Source organism: Triticum urartu, chromosome 7A (genome assembly GCF_056163025.1).
Source record: "Triticum urartu cultivar PI428250 chromosome 7A, HENAU_Tu73, whole genome shotgun sequence".
Classification (NCBI taxonomy): Eukaryota; Viridiplantae; Streptophyta; class Magnoliopsida; order Poales; family Poaceae; genus Triticum; species Triticum urartu.
Window position 1 is genome coordinate 448,980,500 of NC_141879.1, and position 24,110 is coordinate 449,004,609.

Consider the following 24,110-nt stretch of genomic DNA (forward strand, 5'->3'; position numbering starts at 1 on the left):
TTATTGAAGAATGTGTTGTCTGCTCTGAAGCCATTGATATTGAAGAATCCAGGTGCTGATACAGGACCTGGGAACCTGGGCAATCTTGGGATTGGCTTCTGTACCTGAGGCCTGTGCTCAACATGATAGTCGAACTGGGGACCGGCAGCAGGCGCAAGAACAGAAGCAGTGGGATCAGTGACTTCGCTGACTTCTGGTGCTTTTGTGGGTGAGGGCTCCACATTAGCTTCAGCCATGACAGCGTTAATGGCTTCAGTGGTGTTGGTGGTGGCAGCCTCAAGATTTTCAACCTCCACTTGACGAGCTGGAGGGTCGGTCACAATCACGTTCTCCTCGAGAACAGCTTCTTGGTGGGACGGGGGAGTAGCAGCTTCTGGGGTTTCTTCTTCATCGGCTGATGTAGTCGGAATGTCTTCAGCAGCTTTAGCTTCAGACTCAGACTGGAGGCCTTGGTCCTTTGCGAAGCCTGCGTAACGCTGACGACGCCTGTGGAGTTGGTGTTGGCTGGGCCTCAAAGTCTTCTTCCTCTTGTGGGCGATCAACCCATGAAGCATCCTGAGCAATTGGTGTCAGAGGACGACCAATGCTGATGAGTTCGCTGTGCGTTAGCACAGGCGATGATACCTGTTGGTGCTCGAGCTGAGGAAGGACTGCATCATCTTCAACATGGTCATGGTGACCAATGTCTTCAGCAGCGATGGGATCAGCTGCTGGAAAGTCTTCAGCTTCATGAGCCTCTGTGAAAGCAGGCTCATGGACAGTCAGTTCACGTTCTTATGGTTCAGCGTCAGGGTGAACCATGGAAATGGGTTCAACAATCAAGGGCTCTGTGTGAGCAGCCCGTTCTTTCTTGGTCTTCCTCTTCTTCTTGGAGGGGGCAGTAGGAGAGGCTTCAGGATGTTTCCTCTTCCCGGCTTCAGCTTCAGCAGTCCTTGTCTTCTTCAGCTCTGAAGCGGTTGACCGGGCTTTTGGCTTCGAGCCAGTCATGCTGGTTGGGAAGACAATGGGATCTGCTTCCTGCCTTGGTGCGTCGGGTTCAGCCGTAGCGGGCTTCTTCTTCTTCTTTGCAGCCATCCTAGGGTCAATGCCAGGACGCCCAAGGGCCATGCGCTTCTCAACCTCATTGTAGGCTTGCACACACCTGTCAGCCAGAACCTTCATGCGCTCACGAGAACCCTGAACTTCTGCACGTTTCGTGAGAAAGGCTTCCTTGAGCTCGTGCAGCATAATCTTGAAATTCTTCACCTCTTGCACGCTGAGCTTGGCCATATACTTCTTGAATTGAGATTTCTCAAAGTCAATCTTCTGCTTCAGTTCAACAATGCGCTGGGCGATAGCTAACTCTGAAGCAATGGCGCCATGGAAGGCGACACTGAGGCCAATGGGAAGTTGCAGATTATCGAAGCTGATGTTGGGCGTGTCAAACCATCCATCAATGAAGTTATGGATGATTGCCACGTCAAAGAGAGGCAGATTATTGAAGATTTCTGCTTCTTCTTTGCTCTTGATCAGTTTCTCAAGAGCGTCATCTGCAAGATCTTCATCGCTGGACAGATCAATGGCATCATTACGCAGAACAGCAACAGCTGTCAGTTCTTGGCCGGTGTGTGGCAGAGGCATCTTGACCTTCTGTGGCTTGGAGATGCGTGACAAATCTTCAGACTGCACACTGTCTTCAAGAGGTGCAGTTGCCAGTGGCTTCGCCCGCTGAGATTTTTGGGGCAGAGGCAGGTTTTGAAGCTTTAGGCTGCTTCTTTGGCTTCGGCGCTGCAGGCGCTTCATCTGATTCAGCGTCATCTGCAGGCTCATTCACGGTTGTCCCTTAAACCAAGATATGGGTGATGAGACCTTCAAGATTGTAGAAAGGACCGACGACATTGGGTTCTGCATCACGTGTGCCGTCAGCCCTTGGAGCAGAAGGACCATGGTTGAAGTCTAGTCCCAATGTCTTCTTGTTCTGCTTTGCTGAGTTCTGGGCAAACTGGAAGTTGCGCTTGAACAGAATGTCGTCACGACACCATAGCAGTGATGATGGGTCAGCATCCGCTGGCTGTGGTCCACGGACCATGCAGGGATAGAAGCCTTGTTCAATGGCTTCATCTCTGGTCCTGGGTTGAAGATTTTTATAGAGGATGTCTCCCCATGGTCGCTTGATGGCATTCTTTTCAGCATATTCCTTGGTCACAAATCTGTACTTGAACCACTGTTCTGCCCAATAGCGTCGAATCCATTGGATTCGTGTCTTGCGCTGATTGTAATCCTCTTCAGGATCTGTCTTGTACAGCTCTGAGAGGTCATCGGGCAGATCTCTTGATGTTTCTCCTCGACGCTTTCTGCCACCCTTCCTTGCAGTTTCTCTGAAGCCATGAATTTTAAACTGAAAGGCTTCAATACGTTCAAAGGCTTCAAAGGTTTTCGCTTGCTGGACAAACAGGAACTGGCTTCGGGAGAATTTATATGATGCTGTAAGAATTCTGCAAATGAATGCAGACTATGAGAACTAAGGGATTCTCCCACGGACATGTACCTGTGACAGCATTAAGGTGCGAGGGAAGGGGAAGAGGTCATATGCATTCTTAGAAGATTTTGAAGATAAATCAGTTTAGAAGACATTGACCTCATCGTGCGAAGACATTCACTCATAGATAAGGAGTTGGTTCCAGATTTGTACGAATCCAGAGATCAGTACAAGTGAGGAATCTAACTACTTTGTGAAGCATAAGTGAATATACTAGGCATGTTATAGGATGCAGTATGAAAGAGATCCAACTTGTGTGAATAGAAACTGCTTGTGGTAGAAAGTGACAAAGCTATAGGATCAAGGGGGCCGTAAAAAGGAAGTTTTATTTACCACACGAAGAACTGCTAGACGGAGTGGAAGAGGAGGCAGAGCAGTTCGATCTTCCGTGCCCTAACTTGGCGACGGAGGACACCTACGGCGACGGCGGAGAGGACGATGTCCGCGGTCGGTGTGAAAACGACGTCGGAGAGGTTGCGGCAGCGAAGCGCTTCGTCGCCGGCGTCGTCGAGGGCTAGCAGTGGCGCTAGGGTTCGTGCGAGAGTGGAAGAAGAGATAATGACTGCTGCGAGGCGTGTATTTATAGGTACAGGGACGGCACTGCGTTATTACACAGGTGCCCCTGGCGATTCACATCTAAGGGACATGTGGCTGTCATGCAGCATATCGGGGGTTGTTCCACGTCCCACGCACGCCTGTATTGTCGGATGGTCGTTCCCACTTCTCCGGTTTTCAGGTGAGGAATGAGCATTGAAAACGGACTTAATGTTTGTCTCTGTATCTTCTGTTGACAAGGACGCAGAGAAGACATTCGACAGTTTCAATAGAATGCATATGATTTGGAGAGATAGAGTTTGAGATAGAAAGCATAGAGAGGTTAGGGTCCGATCACATTCACTTAGTTCAAAAGATTCAACAAGAAGACATAGCTATAAGTGAATGCTGTAGAGGACAGAACCCTAGTATATATATAATCAACATAGTGAAGATAATCATGAAGACATGTTGAGATTGAAGCCAAACCAAATGTGAAGACATAGCAAATGTAACGCCATGAGTGAAACACTTCAAACAGAAAATTTGGTGGTGGCGTTACCCACCGTATAGGAAGTATTAGACCCAGACACGGCGCACAATTATCGTGGCGCTCCGAAGTCAAATTCCACATTAATGTATTCACACTTAGAATGTATGTCTTCATTGATTGAATATATACTTTACTTCATGTGTTGCACATCTAAGTCATCAATATGTATAAGTGTTAGGATGTGTGCCTGATCACAGGACATTTGAGGATTCCAAGATATTTAGCTCACACCGTAACTTGCAAAATCTCTTCTCATCCAAGGGCTTGGTGAAAATATCTGCCAATTGCTCTTCAGTGTTGACGTGTATGATATCAATATCTTCCTTCACAACATGATCTCTGAGAAAGTGATGAAGAATTTCAATGTGCTTTGTCTTCGAGTGCTGAACTGGGTTGTTGGCAATCTTGATGGCGCTTTCGTTGTCGCAGTAGAGTGACACTTGCTTCAGATGAATGCCATAGTCCTTGAGTGTTTGCTTCATCCACAGAAGCTGAGCGCAGCAAAATCCAGCAGCAATGTATTCAGATTCAGCAGTAGAGAGAGATACACAGTTCTGCTTTTTTGAAGACCAACATACAAGTGATCGTCCTAGAAAATGACATGTGCCTGATGTAGACTTGCGATCCACCTTGTCACCAGCATAATCAGCATTCGAGAATCCAACCAGATCAAACTCTGAGCCCTATGGATACCATAATCCTAGAGTTGGGGTGTGAGCCAAATATCGAAGAATTCGCTTCACAGCTAAGTGATGCGACTGTTGGGGAACGTAGTAATTTCAAAAAAAATCCTACGCACACGCAAGATCATGGTGATGCATAGCAACGAAAGGGGAGAGTGTGATCTATGTACCCTTGTAGATCGACAACGGAAGCGTTTGGTTGATGTAGTCGTACGTCTCCACGGCCCGACCGATCAAGCACCGAAACTACGGCACCTCCGAGTTCTAGCACACGTTCAGCTCGATGACGATCCCCGGACTCCGATCCAGCAAAGTGTCGGGGAAGAGTTCCGTCAGCACGACGGCGTGGTGACAATCTTGATGCACTACCGTCGCAGGGCTTCGCCTAAGCACCGCTACAATATTATCAAGGAATATGGTGGAAGGGGGCACCGCACACGGCTAAGAATATGATCACGTGGATCAACTTGTGTGTCAAGGGGTGCCCCCTGCCCCCGTATATAAAGGATCAAGGGGAGGAGGCCGGCCCTCCACGGCTAGTAGTAGGACTCCTACTAGGAGGGGGAAAGAAGTGGGGAGGGAGAGGGAAAGGGGGGCGCCGCCCCCCCTCTCCTAGTCCAATTCGGACCAGGGGGGAGGAGGCGCGCGACCCACCTTTGGCTGCCCCTCTCTCTCTCTCCACTAAGGCCCATATGGCCCATTACTTCTCCCGGGGGGGTTCCGGTAACCCTCCGGCTCTCCGGTTTTCTCCGAAATCACCCGGAACACTTCTGGTGTCCGAATATAGCCGTACAATATATCAATCTTTATGTCTCGACCATTTCGAGACTCCTCGTCATGTCCGTGATCACATCCGGGACTCCGAACTAACTTCGGTACATCAAAACACATAAACTCATAATATAACTGTCATCGAAACCTTAAGCGTGCGGACCCTACGGGTTCGAGAACAATGTAGACATGACCGAGACACGTCTCCGGTCAATAACCAATAGCGGAACCTGGATGCTCATATTGGCTCTTACATATTCTACGAAGATCTTTATCGGTCAGACCGCATAACAACATACGTTGTTCCCTTTGTCATCGGTATGTTACTTGCCCGAGATTCGATCGTCGGTATCTCAATACCTAGTTCAATCTCGTTACCGCCAAGTCTCTTTACTCGTTCCGTAATACATCATCTCGCAACTAACTCATTAGTTGCAATGCTTGCAAGGCTTATGTGATGTGCATTACCGAGAGGGCCCAGAGATACCTCTCCGACAATCGGAGTGACAAATCCTAATCTCGAAATACGCCAACCCAACATGTACCTTTGGAGACACCTGTAGAGCACCTTTATAATCACCCATTTACGTTGTGACGTTTGGTAGCACACAAAGTGTTCCTCCGGCAAACGGGAGTTGCATAATCTCATAGTCATAGGAACATGTATAAGTCATGAAGAAAGCAATAGCAACATACTAAACGATCGGGTGCTAAGCTAATGGAATGGGTCATGTCAATTAGATCATTCACCTAATGATGTGATCCCGTTAATCAAATAACAACTCTTTGTTCATGGTTAGGAAACATAACCATCTTTGATTAACGAGCTAGTCAAGTAGAGGCATACTAGTGACACTCTGTTTGTCTATGTATTCACACATGTATTATGTTTCTGTTTAATACAATTCTAGCATGAATAATAAACATTTATCATGATATAAGGAAATAAATAATAACTTTATTATTGCCTCTAGGGCATATTTTCTTCAGTCTCCCACTTGCACTAGAGTCAATAATCTAGATTACACAGTAATGATTCTAACACCCATGGAGCCTTGGTGCTGATAATGATTTGCTCGTGGAAGAGGCTTAGTCAACGGGTCTGCAACATTCAGATCCATATGTATCTTGCAAATCTCTATGTCTCCCACCTGGACTAGATCCCGGATGCAATTGAAGCGTCTCTTGATGTGCTTGGTTCTCTTGTGAAATCTGGATTCCTTTGCCAAGGCAATTGCACCAGTATTGTCACAAAAGATTTTCATTGGACCCGATGCACTAGGTATGACACCTAGATCGGATATGAACTCCTTCATCCAGACTCCTTCATTTGCTGCTTCCGAAGCAGCTATATACTCCGCTTCACATGTAGATCCCGCTACAACGCTTTGTTTAGAACTGCACCAACTGACAGCTCCACGTTTAATGTAAACACGTATCCGGTTTGCGATTTAGAATCGTCCGGATCAGTGTCAAAGCTTGCATCAACGTAACCTTTTACGATGAGCTCTTTGTCACCTCCATATATGAGAAACATATCCTTAGTCCTTTTCAGGTATTTCAGGATGTTCTTGACCGCTGTCCAGTGATCCACTCTTGGATCACTTTGGTACCTCCCTGCTAGACTTATAGCAAGGCACACATCAGGTCTGGTACACAGCATTGCATACATGATAGAGCCTATGGCTGAAGCATAGGGAACATCTTTCATTTTCTCTCTATCTTCTGAAGTGGTCGGGCATTGAGTCTTACTCAACTTCACACCTTGCAACACAGGCAAGAACCCTTTCTTTGCTTGATCCATTTTGAACTTCTTCAAAACTTTGTCAAGGTATGTGCTCTGTGAAAGTCCAATTAAGCGTCTTGATCTATCTCTATAGATCTTAATGCCTAATATGTAAGCAGCTTCACCGAGGTCTTTCATTGAAAAACTCTTATTCAAGTATCCCTTTATGCTATCTAGAAATTCTATATCATTTCCAATTAGTAATATGTCATCCACATATAATATCAGAAATGCTACAGAGCTCCCACTCACTTTCTTGTAAATACAGGCTTCTCCAAAAGTCTGTATAAAACCAAATGCTTTGATCACACTATCAAAGTGTTTATTCCAACTCCGAGAGGCTTGCACCAGTCCATAAATGGATCGCTGGAGCTTGCACACTTTGTTAGCTCCCTTTGGATCGACAAAACCTTCCGGTTGCATCATATACAACTCTTCTTCCAGAAATCCATTCAGGAATGCAGTTTTGACATCCATCTGCCAAATTTCATAATCATAAAATGCGGCAATCGCTAACATGATTCGGACAGACTTAAGCATCGCTACAGGTGAGAAGGTCTCGTCGTAGTCAATCCCTTGAACTTGTCGAAAACCTTTTGCGACAAGTCGAGCTTTGTAGACAGTAATATTACCGTCAGCGTCAGTCTTCTTCTTGAAGATCCATTTATTCTCAATTGCTTGCCGATCATCGGCCAAGTCAACCAAAGTCCATACTTTGTTCTCATACATGGATCCCATCTCAGATTTCATGGCTTCAAGCCATTTTGCGGAATCTAGGCTCACCATCGCTTCTTCATAGTTCGTAGGTTCATCATGATCTAGTAGCATGACTTCCAGAACAGGATTACCGTACCACTCTGGCGCGGATCTCACTCTGGTTGATCTACAAGGTTCAGTACTATCTTGTTCTGAAGTTTCATGATCATCATCATTAGCTTCCTCACTAACTGGTGTAGGTGTCACTGAAACAGTTTTCTGTGATGCACTACTTTCCAATAAGGGAGCAGGTACAGTTACCTCATCAAGTTCTACTTTCCTCCCACTCACTTCTTTCGAGAGAAACTCCTTCTCCAGAAAGTTTCCGAACTTAGCAACAAAAGTCTTGCCTTCGGATCTGTGATAGAAGGTGTATCCAATAGTCTCCTTTGGATATCCTATGAAGACACACTTCTCCGATTTGGGTTCGAGCTTATCAGGTTGAAGCTTTTTCACATAAGCATCGCAGCCCCAAACTTTCAGAAACGACAATTTTGGTTTCTTGCCAAACCACAGTTCATAAGGCGTCGTCTCAACGGATTTTGATGGTGCCCTATTTAACGTGAATGCGACCGTCTCTAGAGCGTATCCCCAAAACGATAGCGGTAAATCAGTAAGAGACATCATAGATCGCACCATATCTAGTAAAGTATGATTACGACATTCGGACACACCATTACGCTGTGGTGTTTCGGGTGGCGTGAGTTGCGAAACTATTCCGCATTGTTTCAAATGTACACCAAACTCGTAACTCAAATATTCTCCTCCACGATCAGATCGTAGAAACTTTATTTTCTTGTTACGATGATTTTCAACTTCACTCTAAAATTCTTTGAACTTTTCAAATGTTTCAGACTTATGTTTCATTAAGTAGATATACCCATATCTGTTTAAGTCATCTATGAAGGTGAGAAAATAACGATATCCGCCACGAGCCTCAATATTCATCGGACCACATACATCTGTATGTATGATTTCCAACAAATCTGTTGCTCTCTCCATAGTACCGGAGAACGGTGTTTTAGTCATCTTGCCCATGAGGCACGGTTCGCAAGTACCAAGTGATTCATAATCAAGTGGTTCCAAAAGTCCATCAGTATGGAGTTTCTTCATGCGCTTTACACCGATATGACCTAAACGGCAGTGCCACAAATAAGTTGCACTATCATTATCAACTCTGCATCTTTTGGCTTCAACACTATGAATATGTGTGTCACTACTATCGAGATTCAACAAAAATAGACCACTCTTTAAGGGTGCATGACCATAAAATATATTACTCATATAAATAGAACAACCATTATTCTCAGATTTAAATGAATAACCGTCTCGCATCAAACAAGATCCAGATATAATGTTCATGCTTAACGCTGGCACCAAATAACAATCATTTAGGTCTAATATTAATCCCGAGGGTAGATGTAGAGGTAGCGTGCCGACTGCGATCACATCGACTTTGGAACCGTTTCCCACGCGCATCGTCACCTCGTCCTTAGCCAATCTTCGCTTAATCCGTAGTCCCTGTTTCGAGTTGCAAATATTAGCAACAGAACCAGTATCAAATACCCAGGTGCTACTGCGAGCATTAGTAAGGTACACATTAATAACATGTATATCACATATATTTTTGTTCACCTTGCCATCCTTCTTATCCGCCAAATACTTGGGGCAGTTCCGCTTCCAGTGACCAGTCTACTTGCAGTAGAAGCACTCAGTTTCAGGCTTAGGTCCAGGTTTGGGTTTCTTCTCTTGAGTAGCAACTTGCTTGCCGTTCTTTTTGAAGTTCCCCTTCTTCTTCCCTTTGCCCTTTTTCTTGAAACTAGTGGTCTTGTTGACCATCAACACTTGATGCTCCTTTTTGATTTCTACCTCCGCAGCTTTCAGCATTGCGAAGAGCTCGGGAATAGTCTTATTCATCCCTTGCATATTATAGTTCATCACGAAGCTCTTGTAGCTTGGTGGCAGTGATTGGAGAATTCTGTCAATGACGCAATCATCTGGAAGATTAACTCCCAATTGAATCAAGTGATTATTATACCCAGACATTTTGAGTATATGCTCACTGACAGAACTGTTCTCCTCCATCTTGTAGCTATAGAATTTATTGGAGACTTCATATCTCTCAATCCGGGCATTTTCTTGAAATATTAACTTCAACTCCTGGAACATCTCATATGCTCCATAACGTTCAAAACGTCGTTGAAGTCCCGATTCTAAGCCGTAAAGCATGGCACACTGAACTATCGAGTAGTCATCAGCTTTTCTCTACCAGACGTTCATAACATCTGGTGTTGCTCTAGCAGCAGGCCTGGCACCCAGCGGTGCTTCCAGGACGTAATTCTTCTGTGCAGCAATGAGGATAATCCTCAAGTTACGGACCCAGTCCGTGTAATTGCTACCATCATCTTTCAACTTTGCTTTCTCAAGGAACGCATTAAAATTCAACGGAACAACAGCACGAACCATCTATCTACAATCAAGCATAAACAAGCAAGATACTATCAGGTACTAAGTTTCATGATAAATTTAGGTTCAATTAATTTACTTAAAGAACTCCCACTTAGATAGACATCCCTCTAATCCTCTAAGTGATTACGTGATCCAAATCAACTAAACCATAACCGATCATCACGTGAGATGGAGTAGTTTTCAATGGTGAACATCGTTATGTTGATCATATCTACTATATGATTCACGATCGACCTTTCGGTCTCCGTGTTCTGAGGCCATATCTGTATATGCCTGGCTCGTCAAGTATAACCTGAGTATTCCGCGTGTGCAACTGTTTTGCACCCGTTGTATTTGAACGTAGAACCTATCACACCCGATCATCACGTGGTGTCTCAGCACGAAGAACTTTCGCAACGGTGCATACTCAGGGAGAACACTTCTTGATAATTTAGTGAGAGATCATCTTATAATGCTACCATCAATCAAAGCAAGATAAGATGCACAAAAGGATAAACATCACATGCAATCAATATAAGTGATATGATATGGCCATCATCATCTTGTGCTTGTGATCTCCATCCCCGAAGCACCGTCGTGATCACCATCGTCACCGGCGTGACACCTTGATCTCCATCGTAGCATCGTTGTCGTCTCGCCAAGTTTGTGCTTCCACGACTATCGCTACCGCTTAGTGATAAAGTAAAGCATTACAGCGCGATTGCATTGCATACAATAAAGCGACAACCATATGGCTCCTGCCAGTTGCCGATAACTCGGTTACAAAACATGATCATCTCATACAATAAAATTTTAGCATCATGTCTTGACCATATCACATCACAACATGCCCTGCAAAAACAAGTTAGACGTCCTCTACTTTGTTGTTGTTGCAAGTTTTACGTGGCTGCTACGTGCTTAAGCAAGAACCAATCTCACCTACGCATCAAAACCACAACGATAGTTTGTCAAATAGACTCCGTTTTAACCTTCGCAAGGACCGGGCGTAGCCATACTTGGTTCAACTAAAGTTGGAGAGACAGTCGCCCGCAAGCCACCTATGTGCAAAGCACGTTGGGAGAACCGGTCTCGCGTAAGCGTACGCGTAATGTCGGTCCGGGCCGCTTCGTCCAACAATACCGCCGAACCAAAGTATGACATGCTGAAAGCAGTATGACTTATATCGCCCACAACTCACTTGTGTTCTACTCGTGCATATAACATCAACATATAAAAACCTGGCTCTGATACCACTGTTGGGGAACGTAGTAATTTCAAAAAAATTCCTACGCACACGCAAGATCATGGTGATGCATAGCAACGAGAGGGGAGAGTGTGATCTACGTACCCTTGTAGATCGACAACGGAAGCGTTTGGTTGATGTAGTCGTACGTCTCCACGGCCCGACTGATCAAGCACCGAAACTACGGCACCTCCGAGTTCTAGCACATGTTCAGCTCGATGACGATCCCCGGACTCCGATCCAGCAAAGTGTCGGGGAAGAGTTCCGTCAGCACGACGACGTGGTGACGATCTTGATGCACTACCGTCGCAGGGCTTCGCCTAAGCATCGCTACAATATTATCGAGGAATATGGTGGAAGGGGGCACCGCACACGGCTAAGAATATGATCACGTGGATCAACTTGTGTGTCAAGGGGTGCCCCCTGCCCCCGTATATAAAGGATCAAGGGGAGGAGGCCGGCCCTCTATGGCGCGCCAAGGAGGAGTCCTCAAGTGGGGAGGGAGAGGGAAAGGGGGGCGCCGCCCCCCTCTCCTAGTCCAATTCAGACCAGGGGGGAGGAGGCGCGCGGCCCACCTTTGGCTGCCCCTCTCTCTCTCCACTAAGGCCCATATGGCCCATTACTTCTCCCGGGGGAGTTCCGGTAACCCTCCGGCTCTCCGGTTTTCTCCGAAATCACCCGGAACACTTCCGGTGTCCGAATATAGCCGTACAATATATCAATCTTTATGTCTCAACCATTTCGAGACTCCTCGTCATGTCCGTGATCACATCCGGGACTCCGAACTAACTTCGGTACATCAAAACTCATAAACTCATAATATAACTGTCATCGAAACCTTAAGCGTGCGGACCCTACGGGTTCGAGAACAATGTAGACATGACCGAGACACGTCTCCGGTCAATAACCAATAGCGGAACCTGGATGCTCATATTGGCTCCTACATATTCTACGAAGATCTTTATCGGTCAGACCGCATAACAACATACGTTGTTCCCTTTGTCATCGGTATGTTACTTGCCCGAGATTCGATCGTCGGTATCTCAATACCTAGTTCAATCTCGTTACCGGCAAGTCTCTTTGCTCGTTCCGTAATACATCATCTCGCAACTAACTCATTAGTTGCAATGCTTGCAAGGCTTATGTGATGTGCACTACCGAGAGGGCCCAGAGATACCTCTCCGACAATCGGAGTGACAAATCCTAATCTCGAAATACGCCAACCCAACATGTACCTTTGGAGACACCTGTAGAGCACCTTTATAATCACCCATTTACGTTGTGACGTTTGGTAGCACACAAAGTGTTCCTCCGGCAAACGGGAGTTGCATAATCTCATAGTCATAGGAACATGTATAAGTCATGAAGAAAGCAATAGCAACATACTAAACGATCGGGTGCTAAGCTAATGGAATGGGTCATGTCAATTAGATCATTCACCTAATGATGTGATCCCGTTAATCAAATAACAACTCTTTGTTCATGGTTAGGAAACATAACCATCTTTGATTAACGAGCTAGTCAAGTAGAGGCATACTAGTGACACTCTGTTTGTCTATGTATTCACACATGTATTATGTTTCCGGTTAATACAATTCTAGCATGAATAATACAATTCTCGGAAGGGTGCTTTCCAAGCTCATGTGTGGCAGAAGTTGTCATTTTTTTCTCCGTTCTTTTGTTCCGACGATCTACCTTCTATTCCTTCATCCAGAGGCATTGTGATGTTGCTCTTTTCTAACATCATCTCGAATTGTGAGGATCATGTTCTTTCTTTTGCTTATCAATTCAACCGGAGTGTCGTGTTTTCATTCAAGTTCTCTCATCTTATCAAGTTTTGCCTTCCTTCTCAACCGGAGTGCTGTCTGAGATCTTTCTTACCCCTTGTTCCATTCTTTCAATAGTTCCGGAGGCAGTGGGTTGTTGATCTCATCAAGTATCCTCTCATCTTGTCAAGTTCATGTTGAATTCTTTCCATTTACAGTCGGAGTGCTGTCCAAATTATATCATTCTTATTCCTTCTCTATATTGTTTTAACCGGAGTGGTTTCAATATCTATCTTGCCACTTAACCTCTAGATTCTCGTCGTATCCCATGTTCCTCTTATCTATCGGAGTGTTTTCAACTTCTTGCATCTTTGTTGGCTTCCTTATTTCAATTTGTTTAACCTCGAAAGGTTCTTTGGGTTCACTCATTTGTCAAAGAAGCAACTTAGTTTTACCTTTTATCTTCCTCTTCCGTTTTCCCTCCGGTGCCATCCTAGATCTCGGGACGAGATCCTCTCGTAGTGGTGGAGTGTTGTGACGCCCTGAGACCGTTGCGCCAGGTGTCTTCCAGTTATTCGCTGTTGTTGCCTTGTCTTTTGCTTGCGTGTCGCATCTTTTCATGTCATCATGTGCATTGCATCATCATGTTTTTGAAACTTTCATCCGTCCCGGTCTCCTCGTTCTTTCCGTTGTCCGTTCTGAGCCTAGACACACTTGCACGCGCCCGCGGCACGTCCGAAATAGTATTTTATAAGTGGCTGGTAAATGTTCTCGGAATGGGATGAAAGTTGGCGTGCGATGTTGTTTTGTTGTCAGTAGGTCGCCCGCCTAATTTCATCGCATTTGGAGATCGTTTGATGCCCCAACGGATAACTATAGCGACATTATAGTCGGTCAAATCGTCGGACGTTTTCGGTCTCTGGAAACAGTCGCCGGGCTGCATTCCCCCTCTTTACTCTCAGCCCAAGCCCTTCCTCACAGTCCACCGCCAGGCCCCGAAACCCCTCCTTGCTCAGAGCATAGTCTCCTCTCGCGCGTCCGAAACTTCCCCGAACCCGACCCGGACAATCGTCACCGGTGGGTCCGGATCATCCCCTAACATCTATAAAACATCTCTGTTTTGTTATTTGGACTTCCAAACCTATTTATTCTCGACCGTCCAATTTCGATCGGAGGGTCCAAACCTACTCCTTTTTCCCTATAAATAGACCACCTCTTTCCAAATCAGACCAAAACCTAATTTCTAGGGACCCACCCCATGTCCAATCCCCGCCGCCGCCAGTCAACCACCCCTCTTCTTCCTCGGGATCCATCCTGATCCCGTAGCCAATCCTCCACCTCTCCTCGAATTCATCCATCGGCTAACCAAATCCCTCCACCTCCCTCACCGACTCTGGACGCGCTCGCGGATCCGGCCGTCTCTCGGCATGCCCGCGCCATCCCCATCCCGGGCGTCGTTCACGCCCGTAGCCTCGCTCCCAACCTCCCGCAAGCAGAGGCCCCGCGAACCTCTCGCTCCCTCGAGCTCGCCGCTCCTCCCGATCCAACGCGCCCTCCGGCGACCACGACCACGACCAGGCCAAGCCTCGCCGTCCCTAGCCTCCCCCTCGCCATCCCTCTCTCTCCCGTTGCTAAACTCTCTCCCTTTCCCTGTGTTCTTCACGCAGGAGCTACAGTAGGCCATGGCGCCCTCCTTTTCCTCGCCGGAGCACCGCATCACCCGCTCGTTCCCATGCTGCAACAGAGCGCGGCGCCATGCCTGCCTCCTTTCCCTCACGCTCGTTCACCGCCGCCAAGTCCGTGCTGCCATGCCCCGCCGCTGCTGCTGCAAGTCCCGCTCTGTCCCAGCCTCTTCCCCGCCGTCCTGGTCTTCTCCTCACGCCCGGACCTCCTCGTTGAACCTCGCCGGAGTTCTTCCATGACGCCAGCAACAGTAGCAGCCGCTGCACCCTCTCACCGCCGTTTTTGCAGGAGCCTGCCGCCCATGGAGCTCCTGAAGGTTCCCGTCGCATTCGCCTCTTTCCAGGGAAGAACGCCCTCGCGCCACGCCATCGCCCGGATCAGCCACCCATCGCCGGAGTACTCGCTGGACCTCCGCACCCGCCGGCCTCCCTGCTTCTGCTGCTTCCTACATCGGTCGCCGCTGTCTTGCTGCTGCATCGAGCCGCTCCAAGCCGCCGCTGCATCCCCTGCTTCGAGCGACAGAGCACAACGGGTCATGCCCGCGTTGACCAGTCGCCTCGCTCACCCAGCGCCTCGTCCCACTCCTCGCTGGTCGACCGCGACCACGCCTGGGCCGCATCTCGCGCAAGGCCCAGCCGCGCCCCTCCAACCATCCAGCCCACCAGATCCGGGCCACGGCCCATGGTGAGGCCAACTCCAACGCCTCCTGTGTTTTTTTTCTTCTTTCGCTGTTGGGCCAGTAGTTTCTGTCCATGATGTTTCTTCCCTATGGCGATTTTATCTTTTATCTAGAGACTAACAGTTTTACAGAAAACTCCCTAAGCTTCATGCATATCCTAACTAATTAACGGTGCATCATATTAAAACAAACTTTATATGAAAGTTGCTTAGAATTTTGTGTAGTTTCATAATATGCCACTCTCAATCATGTTTAAAATGTCTGAAATGATGTTTGCACATATTTTGCCTATTACCTTGTTAAAATGCTTTATTTCATAACTTAATAACCGTAGCTCCAAATCTAATAAACTTTATATGTAAATGGGGTAGAATTTTGCCTAGTTTAACATGGTGTACTTACTTTGTAGGTTTAATAACTCTAAAATTATGTTTAGGGCAGAACAGTACCAAACCTTAAAATATGCATATGAGGATTTTCCGGACTTGTTGCTTGTTGTTCCGGCCTCATTTAAACTTGCCTAGATAGGTAGTTTTCATATGCTCCACCTCTTGCCATGTTTAACAACATTTAATATTGTTGGGTATCTAAACGAGAGAGAACTAAATAAGTCATGTGGTGTTCCGTCAATATGCAACTCGTTGCATATTGAGCTCCACTTAACTTGTAGTTTTGCTTGTGCACTTTGCCATGCCATGCATATTTAAACCGGACATGCATCATACTTGGTTGTGCATCATGCCATGTTTATGTGGTGGTTGTTTACTATGTTTGCTTCTTTCCGGGTTGCTTCTCTCGTTAGCTTCGGTTCCATTCCGGAGTTGTGAGGATCCGTTCGACTACGTCCGTTTGTCTTCTTCATGGACTCGTTCCTCTTCCTTGTGGGATCTCAGGCAAGATGACCATACCCTCGAAATCACTTCTATCTTTGCTTGCTAGTTGCTCGCTCTATTGCTATGCCGCGATACCTACCACTTGTCATATCATGCCTCCCATATTGCCATGTCAAGCCTCTAACCCACCTTGTCCTAGCAAACCGTTGTTTGGCTATGTTACCGCTTTGCTCAGCCCCTCTTATAGCGTTGCTAGTTGCAGGTGAAGATGGAGTTTGTTCCATGTTGGAACGTGGTTATTGTTGGGATATCACAATATCTCTTATTTAATTTAATGCATCTATATACTTGGTAAAGGGTGGAAGGCTTGGCCTTATGCCAGGTGTTTTGTTCCACTTTTGCCGCCCTAGTTTCCGTCATACCGGTGTTATGTTCCTTGATTTTGCGTTCCTTACATGGTTGGGTTATAATGGGAACCCCTTGACAGTTTGCTTTGAATAAAACTCCTCCAGCAAGGCCCAACCTTGGTTTTACCATTTGCCACCTAAACCTTTTTCCCTTGGGTTCTGCAGACTCAAGGGTTATCTTTATTTTAAACCCCCGAGCCAGTGCTCCTCTGAGTGTTGGTCCAAACTAGAGCCCCTTGCAGCGCCACCTCGGGGAAACTTGAGGGTTGGTTTTAGTTGTACGGATTGCTTATCCGGTATGCCCTGAGAACAAGATATGTGCAGCTCCTATCGGGATTTGTCGGCACATTCGGGTGGCTTTGCTCGTCTTGTTTTACCATTGTCGGAATGTCTTGTAACCGGGATTTCGAGTCTGACCGGGTCTTCCTGGGAGAAGGAATATCCTTCGTTGACCGTGAGAGCTTGTGATGGGCTAAGTTGGGACACCCCTGCAGGGTTTTGAACTTTCGAAAGCCGTGCCCGCGGTTATGGGCAGATGGGAATTGGTTAATATTCGGTTGTAGAGAACTTGACACTTAACTTAATTAAAATGCATCAACCGTGTGTGTAGCCGTGATGGTCCCTTCTCGGCGGAGTCCGGGAAGTGAACACGGTTCTTGTGTTATGCTTGAACGTAAGTAGTTTTAGGATCACTCTTGATCACTTCTAGTTCACAACCGTGCTTTGCTTCTCTTCTCGCTCTCATTTGCGTAAGTTAGCCACCATATATGCTAGTGCTTGCTGCAGCTCCACCTCATCACCCCTTTCCTACCCATAAGCTTAAATAGTCTTGATCTCGCGGGTGTGAGATTGCTGAGTCCTCGTGGCTCACAGATTACTTCAAACAGTTGCAGGTGCCGTTGAAACCGTGCAGGTGACGCAACCGAGCTCAAGGAGGAGCTCGATGAAGATCGTGTTCGTTGTGTTGTTTCGTTTTCCAGTTGATCAGTAGTGGAGCCCAGTCGGGGCAATCGGGGATCTGTTGCATTAGGGGTTGTCTTTCTTTATTTTGTTCCGTAGTCGGACCTTAATTGTATTCTGGATGATGTAATGCTATATTTATGTATTGTGTGAAGTGGTGATTGTAAGCCGACTCTTTATCCCTTTCTTATTCAGTACATGGGATGTGTAAAGATTACCCCTCTTGCGACATCCCTACAATGCGGTTATGCCTCTAAGTCGTGCTTCGACACGTGGGAGATATAGCCGCATCATGGGTGTTACAGCCGGCCCCCTCTAGATGGATCTAGACGGGGGCGGCGGCTAAGGGGGGAGGCTTGCCCCCCAAGCCAAGGGGGCGCCCCCTTTAGGGTTCCCCCAAACCCTAGGGGCATGGGCCCTAGGGGGTTTCGTGCCCAGCCCACCTAGGGGCTGGTTCTCCCTCCATATTCAGCCCATAGGGCCCTCCGGGGCAGGTGGACCCCCGGAACCCTTTCGGTGGTCCCGGTACAATACCGATAAACCCCCGAACACTTCGGGCGACCGAATAAGGACTTCCCATATATAAATCTTTGTCTCCTGACCATTCCGGAACTCCTCATTACGCCCGAGATCTCATCCAGGACTCCGAACAACATTCGGTAACCATGTACAAACTTTTCCTATAAACCCTAGCGTCATCGAACCTTAAGTGTGTAGACCCTACGGGTTCGGGAATCATGCAGACATGACCGAGACATCTCTCCAGCCAATAACCAATAGCGGGATCTGGATACCCATTGATGTCTACTACACAACCTTCTTCTTGTAGATGTTGTTGGGCCTCCAAGTGTAGAGGTTTGTAGGACAGTAGCAAATTTCCCTCAAGTGGATGACCTAAGGTTTATCAATCCGTAGGAGGCGTAGGATGAAGATGGTCTCTCTCAAGCAACCTTGCAACCAAATAACAAAGAGTCTCTTGTGTCCCCAACACACCCGATACAATGGTAAATTGTATAGGTGCACTAGTTCGGCGAAGAGATGGTGATACAAGTGGTATATGGATAGTAGATAAAGGTTTTTGTAATCTGAAAAATATAAAAACAGCAAGGTAACTAATGATAAAAGTGAGCGTAGACGGTATTGCAATGCTAGGAAACAAGGCTAGGGTTCATACTTTCACTAGTGCAAGTCCTCTCAACAATAATAACATAATTTGACCATATAACAATCCCTCAACATGCAACAAAGAGTCACTCCAAAGTCACTAATAGCGGAGAACAAACGAAGAGATTATGGTAGGGTACGAAACCACCTCAAAGTTATTCTTTCCAATCAATCCGTTGGGCTATTCCTATAAGTGTCACAAACAGCCCTAGAGTTCGTACTAGAATAACACCTTAAGACACAAATCAACCAAAACCCTAATGTCACCTAGATACTCCAATGTCACCTCAAGTATCCGTGGGTATGATTATATGATATGCACCACACAATCTCAGATTCATCTATTCAACCAACACATAGAACCTCAAAGAGTGCCCCCAAGTTTCTACCGGAGAATCAAGATGAAAACGTGTGCCAACCCCTATGCATAAGTTCATGGGCGGAACCCGCAAGTTGGTCACCAAAACATACATCAAGTGAATCACGTGATATCCCATTATAACCACAGATACGCACGGCAAGACATACATCAAGTGTTCTCAAATCATTAAAGACTCAATCCGGTAAGATAACTTCAAAGGGAAAACTCAATCCATTACAAGAGAGTAGAGAGGGAGAAGAAACATAAGATCCAACTATAATAGCAAAGCTCGCGATACATCAAGATCGAATCGCCTCAAGAACACGAGAGAGAGAGAGAGAGAGAGAGAGATCAAACACATAGCTACTGGTACATACCCTCAGCCCCGAGGGAGAACTACTTCCTCCTCGTCATGGAGAGCATCGGGATGATGAAGATGGCCACCGGAGAAGGATTGCCCCCTCCGGCAGGGTGCCAGAATGGGTCTAGATTGGTTTTCGGTGGCTATAGAGGCTTCTGGAGGCGGAACTCCCGATCTATTGTGCTCCCCGATCGTTTTAGGGTATATGGGTATATATAGGAGGATAAAAGTTCATATTGACATGAAAATAATAATACTTCAAGCATACTAACTAAGCAATTATGTCTTCTCAAAATAACATGGCCAAAGAAAGTTCATCCCTACAAAATCATATAGTTGTCATGCTCCATTTTCGTCACACAAGAATGCTCTCATCATGCACAACCCCAATGACAAGCCAAGCAATTGTTTCATACTTTAGTAATCTCAAACCTATAAACTTTCACGCAATATATGAGCGCGAGCCATGGACATAGCACTATGGGTGAAATAGAATATGATGATGGGGGTTATGTGGAGAAGACAAAAAAAAGGAGAAAGTCTCACATCAACGAGGCTAATCAATGAGCTATGGAGATGCCCATTGATTGATGTTAATGCAAGGAGTAGGGATTGCCATGCAACGGATGCACTAGAGCTATAAATGTATGAAAGCTCAACAAAATAAACTAAGTAGGTGTGCATCCAACTTGCTTGCTCACGAAGACCTAGGGCACTTGAGGAGGCACATTGTTGGAATATACAAGCCAATTTCTATAATGAAAAATTCCCACTAGTATATGAAAGTGACAAAACAAGAGACTCTCTATCATGAGGATTATGGTGCTACTTTGAAGCACAAGTGTGACAAAGGATAGTGGCAACGGCGCCAGAAATCCTTCTTGCTACCGCTTGAGCATGCGTTGGTTTTCCCTTGAAGAGGAAAGGGTGATGCAGCAGAGTAGCGTAAGTATTTCCCTCAGTTTTTGACAACCAAGGTATCAATCCAGTAGGAGGCTACGCGCGAGTCCCTCGCACCTACACAAAACAAATAAATCCTCGCAACCAACGCGATAAGGGGTTGTCAATCCCTACACGGTCACTTACGAGAGTGAGATCTAATAGGTATGATAAGATAATATTTTTGGTATTTTTATGATAAAGATGCAAAGTAAAATAAAAGCAATGAAAATAACTAAGTATTGGAAGATTAATATGATGAAGATAGACCCGGGGGCCATAGGTTTCACTAGTGGCTTCTCTCAAGAGCATAAGTATTTTATGGTGGGTGAACGAATTACTGCTGAGCAATTGGCAGAATTGAGCATAGTTATGAGAATATCTAGGTATAATCATGTATATAGGCATCATGTCCAAGACAAGTAGACCGACTCTTGCCTGCATCTACTACTATTACTCCACACATCGACCGCTATCCAGCATACATCTAGAGTATTAAGTTCATAAGAACAGAGTAATGCCTTAAGCCAGATGACATGATGTAGAGGGATAAATTCATGCAATATGATAAAAACCCCATCTTGTTATCCTTGATGGCAACAATACAATACGTGCCTTGCTGCCCCTACTGTCACTGGGAAAGGACACCGCAAGATTGAACCCAAAGCTAAGCACTTCTCCCATTGCAAGAAAGATCAATCTAGTAGGCCAAACCAAACTGATAATTCGAAGAGACTTGCAAAGATAACCAATCATACATAAAAGAATTCAGAGAAGATTCAAATATTGTTCATAGATAAACTTGATCATAAACCCACAATTCATCGGTCTCAACAAACACACCGCAAAAGAAGATTACATCGAATAGATATCCACAAGAGAGGGGGAGAACTTTGTATTGAGATCCAAAAAGAGAGAAGAAGCCATCTAGCTAATAACTATGGACCCGTAGGTCTGAGGTAAACTACTCACACTTCATCGGAGAGGCTATGGTGTTGATGTAGAAGCCCTCCGTGATCGATGCCCCCTCCGGCGGAGCTCCGGAACAGGCCCCAAGATGGGATCTCGTGGATATAGAAAGTTACGGCGGTGGAATTAGGGTTTTGGCTCCGTATCTGATCGTTTGGGGGTACGTAGGTATATATAGGAGTAAGAAGTACGTCGGTGGAGCAACAGGGAGCCCACGAGGGTGGAGGGCGCGCTTGGGGGGGGGGGTAGGCGCGCCCCTACCTCGTGGCCTCCCTGTTGGTTGCTTGACGTAGGGTCCAAGTCTCCTGGATCATGTTCGGTGAGAAAATCACGTTCCCGAAGGTTTTACTCCGTTTGGACTCCGTTTGATATTTCTTTTCTTCGAAACCCTAAAATAGGCAAAAAAACAGCAGTTCTGGGCTGGGCCTCCGGTTAATAGGTTAGTCTCAAAAAATAATATAAAAGTGTATAATAAATCCCAATAATGTCCAAAACAGTAGATAATATAGCATGGAGCAATCAAAAATTATAGATACGTTGGAGACGTATCAAACACCCATAGAGTTCTGGTGTTGATCATGTTTTGCTCGTGGAAGTGGTTTAGTCAATGGATTTGCGACATTCAGGTCCGTATGCACTTTACAAATATCTATGTCTCCATTTTGAACATTTTCATGAATGGAGTTGAAGCGACGCTTGATATGCCTGGTCTTCTTGTGAAATCTAGGCTCCTTGGCAAGGGCAATGGCTCCAGTGTTGTCACAGAAGAGAGTCATCGGTCCCGACGCATTGGAAATAACTCCTAGGTCGGTAATGAACTCCTTCATCCAGATTGCTTCATGTGCTGCCTCTAAGGTTGCCATGTACTCCGCTTCACATGTAGACCCCGCCACGACACTTTGCTTGCAACTGCACTAGCTAACTGCCCCACCATTTATACACGTATCTGGTTTGTGACTTGGAGTCATCCGGATCTGTGTCGAAGCTAGCATCGACGTAACCCTTTACAACGAGCTCTTCGTCACCTCCATAAACGAGAAACATATCCTTAGTCCTTTTCAGGTACTTCAGGATATTCTTGACCGCTGTCCAGTGTTCCATGCCGGGATTATTTTGGTACCTTCCTACCGAACTTAGGACAAGGTTTACATCAGGTCTGGTACACAGCATGGCATACATATTAGACCCTATGGCTGAGGCATAGGGGATGACACTCATGTTTTCTCTATCTTCTGTCGTGGTCGGGCATTGAGTCGTGCTCAATCTCACACCTTGCAACACAGGCAAGAACCCCTTCTTGGACTGATCCATATTAAACTTCTTCAATATCTTGTCAAGGTACGTGCTTTGTGAAAGACCAATGAGGCGTCTCGATCTATCTCTATAGATCTTGATGCCTAATATATAAGCAGCTTCTCCAAGGTCCTTCATTGAAAAACACTTATTCAAGTAGGCCTTTATGGTTTCCAAGAATTCTATATCATTTCCCATCAATAGTATGTCATCCACATATAATATGAGAAATGCTACAGAGCTCCCACTCACTTTCTTGTAAACACGGGCTTCTCCATAAGTCTGTGTAAACCCAAACGCTTTGATCATCTCATCAAATCGAATGTTCCAACTTGAGATGCTTGCACCAGCCCATAGATTGAGTGTTGGAGCTTGCACACCCTGTGAGCATTCTTAGGATCGACAAAACCTTCTGGCTGCATCATATACAATTCTTCCTTAAGGAAACCATTAAGGAATGCCGTTTTGACGTCCATTTGCCATATCTCATAATCATAGAATGCGGCAATTGCTAACATGATTCGGACGGACTTCAGCTTCGCTATGGGTGAGAAAGTCTCATCGTAGTCAACCCCTTGAACTTGTCAATAACCCTTAGCGACAAGCCGAGCCTTATAGATGGTCACATTACCATCCGCGTCTGTCTTCTCCTTAAAGATCCATTTATTTTCTATGGCTCACCGATCATCGGGCAAGTCAGTCAAAGTCCATACTTCGTTTTCATACATGGATCCTATCTCAGATTTCATGGCTTCCAGCCATTTATCGAAATCCGGGCCTGCCATCGCTTCTTCATAGTTCGAAGGTTCACCGTTGTCTAACAACATGATTTCTAGGACAGGGTTGCCGTACCACTTTGGTGCGGAACGTGCCCTTGTGGACCTACGAAGTTCAGTAGCAACTTGATCCGAAGTTTCATGATCATCATCATTAACTTCCTCTCCAGTCGGTGCAGGCACCACAGGAACATTTTCTTGAGTTGCGCCATTTTCCGGTTCAAGAGGCAGTACCTCATCAAGTTCTACTTTCCTCCCACTTACTTCTTTCGAGAGAAACTCTTTCTCTAGAAAGGATCCATTCTTGGCAACAAAGATCTTGCCTTCGGATCTGAGGTAGAAGGTATACCCAATAGTTTCCTTAGGGTATCCTATGAAGATGCATTTTTCCGACTTGGGTTCGAGCTTTTCAGGTTGAAGTTTCTTGACATAAGCATCGCATCCCCAAACTTTTAGAAATGACAGCTTAGGTTTCTTCCCAAACCATAATTCATACGGTGTCGTCTCAACGGATTTCGACGGAGCCCTATTTAAAGTGAATGCGGCAGTCTCTAAGGCATAACCCCAAAATGATAGCCGTAGGTCGGTAAGAGACATCATAGATCGCACCATATCCAATAGAGTGCG

At 45.9% G+C, this 24,110-nt stretch overlaps 1 protein-coding gene across 3 annotated transcripts in view; it reads left to right on the top strand.

Moving 5' to 3' along the window:
- LOC125519896 (uncharacterized) overlaps positions 1 to 17,790 on the top strand; it is a 43,691-nt gene extending 25,901 nt beyond the window's left edge. For 2 of the 3 annotated variants that reach the window (XM_048684673.2, XM_087535158.1), the window contains exon 7: positions 17,548 to 17,790. Coding sequence is in view for 2 of the 3 variants with exons in the window: in XM_087535158.1 (XP_087391284.1) it covers positions 17,548 to 17,651 (104 nt within the window). In the remaining variant the exon portion in view is untranslated. The other variant, XM_087535157.1, reaches the window with a different exon arrangement.
- The last annotated feature ends 6,320 nt before the right edge of the window (positions 17,791 to 24,110 follow it).